The sequence below is a fragment of the Betta splendens genome, chromosome 10, assembly GCF_900634795.4.
Source record: "Betta splendens chromosome 10, fBetSpl5.4, whole genome shotgun sequence".
In the NCBI taxonomy this organism is placed as follows: domain Eukaryota; kingdom Metazoa; phylum Chordata; class Actinopteri; order Anabantiformes; family Osphronemidae; genus Betta; species Betta splendens.
The window spans coordinates 9,049,668-9,056,352 of record NC_040890.2 but is presented as its reverse complement, the minus strand read 5'-3'; the positions used below and the strand labels follow the sequence as shown (position 1 = coordinate 9,056,352).

General features: G+C 43.6%; 2 protein-coding genes across 3 annotated transcripts; one reads left to right on the top strand and one right to left on the bottom strand.

The window, feature by feature from the left end:
- Window positions 1–38: 38 nt before the first annotated feature.
- prelid1a (PRELI domain containing 1a) lies at window positions 39–3,146 on the top strand. Of its 2 annotated transcripts, none has more exons than XM_029165730.2 (6): window positions 39–193; window positions 654–772; window positions 1,319–1,544; window positions 1,636–1,749; window positions 2,098–2,176; window positions 2,256–3,146. In XM_029165730.2, exons 2-6 carry the CDS (start codon window positions 681–683, stop codon window positions 2,375–2,377), a joined length of 633 nt encoding a protein of 210 aa, XP_029021563.1. In that variant the 5' UTR covers window positions 39–193; window positions 654–680; the 3' UTR covers window positions 2,378–3,146. The 2 variants fall into 2 exon arrangements, with proteins under 2 accessions (XP_029021563.1, XP_029021564.1); XM_029165731.3 differs by lacking the exon at window positions 39–193 and adding an exon at window positions 233–257.
- Window positions 3,147–3,261: 115 nt separating this feature from the next.
- mxd3 (MAX dimerization protein 3) lies at window positions 3,262–6,181 on the bottom strand. Its single transcript, XM_029165734.1, has 6 exons — window positions 6,006–6,181; window positions 5,229–5,328; window positions 5,025–5,054; window positions 4,829–4,943; window positions 4,588–4,753; window positions 3,262–4,437 (listed from the first exon to the last, which is right to left on the bottom strand). The coding sequence occupies exons 1-6, from the start codon at window positions 6,073–6,075 to the stop codon at window positions 4,319–4,321; spliced, it is 600 nt and encodes a 199-aa protein (XP_029021567.1). The 5' UTR covers window positions 6,076–6,181; the 3' UTR covers window positions 3,262–4,318.
- Between the last annotated feature and the right edge of the window lie 504 nt (window positions 6,182–6,685).

Here is a 6,685-nt window from a genome sequence, read left to right as displayed (position 1 = left end):
ACGTGCTGCCCCCTAGTGTCCACGGCGCGCATCGCAGCTGTTGCACCCACCGGAAGTGTCGTCAGCGTTTGACCTTGCTCTCCTCTGGTCCGAGTCACGTTTGTCATGTTCCGTGCTCGGTCGGTTCCCCGGTGACGTCCAGTTAGGATTATGAAATGAACTTGTTTAACTCCTGACCGGTGTCGTCCTACAGGTAACCGCCACGGGGTCCGAAAATGAAACTGGCACAATTTTCTGAGTAGAACTCGCGGAAACGTGTGGGTGCCGCTCTTCCATTCATTCACACGGTTTGCTCCACGTTAGGCTAACGCGGCTAATGCTAACGAAGAAGCAGTGCGGACGTGACAAATGCTCGCGGTTCAGTCGCTATCTGGTGATCGTCATGTCAGTGTGAGGGTCATTGCGTTCTTCACGCAGCCTGTTTCCACACACATCATTAGACTTAGTGCGGAGTTTGTGATCTATTAGCTGTTTATGTGTTTGACAGCTCTCACAAAACGCACGTATTAGACGTTTAAAACGCACGCTGTTTAGCAAATCAGCCAAAAAGATCTTTGAGGCTTTTGGGTAGAAATGCGATCGTCCACAGTGAAGCTGAGTATCTAGTCAGTAATCAATGCGCACCGACGCTGCTTGTCCTCTTATCCGTGCAGGGCATTGCCGCAGTAAAGCGGGGAACAATGGTGAAATACTTCTGCTGCGCAGGTTTGCTCAAAAGCAACTGGGACCAAGTTTGTGCTGCTTTCTGGCAGCGGTATCCCAACCCGTACAGGTGAGGGCAGCCTGTGTCAACACACATTTACCTCTGCCTATTTGTGCACCTTTTTATTGTATAACAAGTCGTGTCTCTAGGTTAAACAGGGCTGGAACGTTAATGAATGTTCATTTGTCAAAGAACTGTTGCAGCTGTACAATCATAGGATCTGACCAAACAGATGCTGAACTGTATATAATGAAAATATAAACATTTGAAACCACCTGGGTACATTTACAAGTCTTGACTTTTTGTTATGCAATATTCTTAACATGTAAATATCCTGAAATTCTTGATAATTAAACTACTTAAAATATACTGTGCATACATATGCCCTTCACTCATGTGTAATTATGCATGATCTGACTATTTACATTTAGACATTTGTATCTGCTTCTTTTCACTTCCTTCTGCACGAGTTGTATATTTGTTTTGTTTTCGTAGTCAAACTTGTACATGCTATTTATCTGACACATTTAAGTTTCTTCTATAGGTGGTTTCTATAGATCAGAGAGACATTGCACTCACATACTTGCCCACTAAAGCTTGTTCGTTTTCCCACAGTAACCATGTCTTGACCGAGGACATCATTTTCCGAGAAGTTACTCCAACCAACTGCCTTATTTCCAGACGCCTGTTAACCAAAACCAGCCGAGCGCCTCGCTGGATGGAGCGCTACCTTCCAAAGCACATGGCTAGCTCGGCCTACATCATTGAGGACTCCGTTGTGGATCCCCAAAAAAGGACCATGACCACGCTAACGTGGAACATCAGCCACGCTCGTCTCATGGTACGGCTCAGGGTTGTCCTCCGTAAACACTCACGCTGTGTAAAGTACACACACGGCCTAATGTTGTCTTTGGACTTGCTCTCGGTTCCAGTCCGTGGAGGAGCGGTGCATGTACCAAATGAATCCTGAGAACAGCAGCTGGACTGAGATAAAAAGGGAAGCTTGGATTTCTTCCAATGTCTGTGGGCTCTCTAGAGCTATTCAGGTCAGTGGAGTAAAGTGGAGCACCACACTACATGACACAGAGGAAGTGGAGTGAGTGACACTTTCATCATTCAAGCAATGATAATGTAATACAAGACAGCTACCTGATGTCTGCCATTACTTGGGTTGCTGAGTGATTTATGACATAGGATGAGTGTGATTTATTTACTGTTGCAAAGCTCTGACAACACAAGACAGTGCATATATATATATATATATATATATATATATATATATATATATATATATATATATATATATATATATATATATATATATATATATATATATATATATATAGGTTACAGTTTGTTTTATCATGACTGACTTGGTCCACTTCTCTTTACAGGAATTTGGTCTCGCAAGGTTTAAGACCGGAGTTACAAAGACCATGAAGGGCTTTGAATATGTGCTCGCCAAACTGCATGGTAAGTCTAGATTAGGGGAAGCGGGAACAGCTCTGTTTTTCTCTGTTACATGAGTAAAAACGTTACATGTCTGTTGCAGGTGAAACTCCGTCGAGAACCCTAGCAGAAACGGCTACAGAGCGGGCGAGAGAGACGGCACTGGCAGCTAAGGAGAAAGCTAAAGACCTCGCCTCACACGCCCAGAAGAAACAATATGTATGAAGAGCTGCACAGTCCACTGGTTCTGCAGCCACTGATACTGGAACAAACGTGTATTTATCCCCTTCTGGTTTTTCGTTAAATCGGGGGTATGACAAACTGATCCCAGTCATGGGTAAGCACTTCTGTGAAGCGGTGTCCAACTGAAATGGTGGGTGGACCATAAAAGGCCTGAACTGGGTTCATGAGCCTGTTCCAGCCTCCCTGTTTGTGTCACGCTCAATATATTTTATCTTTGATACCAAATCATTTCACTATGTATCAGAGATGTAAGAAATGGTTGAATGTGGTTCTAGGGGCCATAACAGCAGTTCTCTGCCTGCCTTGAAAGTGTTCCTCTGACAGTTGCTCAACCTCTCTCCTTGTCAGTCAGTGATTTTTACACTGTTCTGTTCTGATTACTTTCTATTATTCACAGCTTTTTGAACAGAAGCTATGATCAGCGCAGCATATATTCTTACTAATGCAAATCCATGTGCATGCTAAACCTCTGTTCAATTCAAACAATATTTCAGTTCATTTCTTCCTACTATAGTGCTTCAGAATGGAATTCACAAAATGAAGAAGTCTTCACGATTTTGGCAGCTGGTGCTTGATGTGTAACCCTTACGTTCCTCAATATTGTGGGGGGGGTCTGATTCCAATCAGTTTTATGTGTTTGTCATAATTATGATTTAAAAATGTGTGTATGAACACAAAAGTTGATAGTTCAATTTAAAAAAGTTTGGCTGCCTAAACTAAAAATTGCCAATAAATTGACAATTTCTTCGTATCTGTCAAGTGATGTTTTTCCTAATATTCTGAGCTGTTACTGCTTTGGAGGGGAAAAACATTAAATGTAACCACTTCAAATGAATAATTCCTCTTAAATAACTGCAACGTGCACATAAATAGAGAAAATATTTATTTTTAAAAAGCTTACATCGGTAAAAAAATGCTACATAGTATTACTGGGCGGAGAGACAGATGAATACATACATACTATTAAAAAGTAATAAGGCATCTTGCATATGCAAAGTGAAGGGGGGAAAAGCACCTTCAGTTATTTAAATACACAGCAATGAATATACTGGTCACACTGCATACGTTGCCAAATTATTACAAGTACTGTGGTAATATTTCAACCCATAAATGCACAAATATTGAAGAGTGTGGTTGTGATAAACATGTCAGTTAACAGCACCATTAATGCTCGTACAGAGAACAGAGGTTTGTGCTTGTAATCACACACTGAACTGTGCACAAATACATCAGCTTCTTATTTGGCACATTCACTTCATTGCCAGACTTCAACATATGAACCTGACGGGATCGTTCCTGTTCACTCGTCTCGTTACGCTCACAGTTCTGACGCTAAACAAGTGCAACGTGTTGACATCGTGTGCAACTGAAGAACAACACACATGACTGAATTTACACAACATGATAACACAGATTAATGTATAAGTGCATGCTACACATAACATTACTGAAATATAAATTTAGTGCTAAAGAGAAGCTTTATAGGAGACTAGACCAAATCTGATTTAAGGCAGAATTCAGTATAGATATACTGCAGTAATAAGAATAAATAAGTTTAAAAGCCCTTAGTTGGATTTCTTAAAAGCTCAGTAAAATTAATGTATAGAATTTCTGAAATTAATTCACCTTTCAGTCACTTCAGATTTTTGGACAAAAAAGCCATTAATAGTTGATGCGTAACATATTTGCGTAATGAAACCTGAATCCCAGCCCAGTGATTTCAACGGCTATTCAGTGCAAATGGACGTAGTTCGTTCATAGACAAATTATTGTTTAGCTTGTAGTCTGACACATTTTTACGCGAAAACATTAAAAGTCAATCCTTCTGTAAAGAAACTGGGCGTTCAGTAACATCTCTCTCCGCTGTCGTCCTCTGTCTTTTGGAATGTTTCCTCGTCTTTCTGTCCGCTACCAGAGCGCCTGTCATAGCCAGGCCTTGTCCATGCTGGAGTAACAGTGGTCTGCATCGGCGTGCGCAATGCTCAGTCCATCACAGTCCACAGAGTCGAACATGATGCTCTCCACGTCAACCTCCACGTCCTCTGTGATGTGACCAAACATTAGACTCATTAGCGGACAAATACGGCCAATATCACTTCCTACTGTAGCTTTTACTGAAAACATTCCATTAGAAATGTTTATAGACTCAACCAAGAAAGCAAACGGATCCAAGGGAGTGAGTGTGTCCCTACCTCTGTCTGAGTCCGACCTCTCGGACGACATGGTGGACCCTTGGCTGTTGTTCCTCATCCTCTCGGTGCCTCTCTGCAGCTGCTCCAGCCGGACCCTCAGCTCCCTCTGCTCCCACAGCAGGCGGCCCTTCAGCTCCTCCGCGCGCTCGTCCTGCTCCTGCAGCTTCTGAAACGGCAAAGCCAGTGAGCGGGAGGGGCCTCGGCGAACCCGCGCCCGCCGCCAGCGGCCTCCGCCGCTTACCTTGATGTGAAGCTGCGCCCGCCGCAGCAGGTTGAGGGTGGTGTTCCTCACGGAGTCGGAGGAGAGCGGGACTTGTTTCTTGAGCTGCTCCAGGCAGTGCCTCAGCTGCGCTCGCCTGCAAAACAGGCAACTGTTTAGAGCGGTGGCGCGTTTGCCGACTTTCGTCAAGGCAACTCTGAAAACGCGATGCACATACCTGTTTTTTTCCAGCTCGTTGTGAACGGACCTGCAATACAGGAAGGCGACTTGTTAGACTCTGAAGCATATTGATGACAGTAGCTGCTGCTTGTCACTGACAGGAACAGTGGCATTTAAGCTTGAATGGGGGTTTTTACCCAATCAGATAGTCAAAGCACACAGCCGCACCCTCTTGTCAGTTACACTTATGTAACGAGCTCACCTATTGCCACCAGCAGAGATCTTCTTGCTCTTCTGCTTGCTCCCTTTGCAGGAGTGATCGGGGCTCAGAGGCGGGACTGAAGCATATCCATGTTCTGCTTCTGTGAAGGAAGGAGGCTGTGTTAGCAAACAGAGCAGCCAAATCCCCGTGTATGTGTCAAATTCAATGCTAAACAAAAGCTCCATCTGTTATTGGCTTAAGTCGATGATTGTGCTTAGAATAAACGTTTATTATAATGTATCGCAGCTGTAATAGCGTCAAGGTGTTGCAGAGGCAGGAGGACAAAGGCCGCCGCTGTCATCTGCATCATCAGCTGGACGTTTCGTGTTTTGGCGCCATCCCTGCCTGTTTATAAAACTACTAAAACTGGTTTTACGGCGTCATGGCGAAGTGAAAGGGAAAATGAGACGCGCACAGGTCGCTAACAGTGAATTAAGCTGGTCGCGACCCGCCGTGTGTCGCCCGTCCGCCGGTCACGGACGGCGACGAGGCGCCCAGCGCCGCTCGTCTCCTTTTTCAAACTGCACCGGATTGGCGCCTTCGAGTACAATGATGCGAGCGATATGTAGGTCACTGAGTCAAATGGGAAACAGCGTCAAAAATCACCCTCCGCGAAAAAGTCTACACACAAAGACGCGAACGAATGCCGTGTGTTATGTCCGTGCCGTCATTCCTGCGCGCACATTTAACGCTTCTGCGGTTTCCTCTTGCATTTTGATGGGATAACAATGATCAACTTCCTCTAATGAACACTGATAGATGTCATAAAATACCGACCTCGCTCTTTTCTTTCCAGAAACTCCGCAGCAAGAATAAGCAGTTTGATGTTGCTAAAGTTTCCTTCCATTATTGTTTTAAAATAAGACAACGGCGGCTCGACAGCCCACTGCGGATCGGTGCTCCGTAGACTGGACTAAATGAAGCTGTGTTTGTGCTACGTCGTCAATCCACGGTTCCCCAACATCGGCGCTGCATTCAGGTGCCGCACGTAAACGCGGGAATTTAACATCGTAAACGGTACCGCACACTTACAGACACAATGTTCATTGATATCTATATGTTTTATGATTTATTTGAATACTATGAGTGTGTATATTCGTAACATATCTCAATTTGCTAAACTAAAGCCATTAATAACCTTAAAGTTTAAATGGCTTAGTGTATCTCGCTGCGTGGAGTGACAACGTTGCTACGTGAACTATTATTTCTGTATAATAATGAAGGAAAACCATGTGTAGTTTGCCATAATAAAAAACATTAGGTAAATGTTGCTTTTACGGGACAATATTTTTTATTGCTATTTTAACCTAAAGTCCCTTGGTAGATATGAATAGTCACCTTAAAAGCAACAACAGCAGTAACGTAGCATTCATTACAAGACATTAGAACATTTAATAAAACGTGCCATGTGTTAAAATATTACAGCAGAAACGGCACAGAGACCAACCAACAACAAA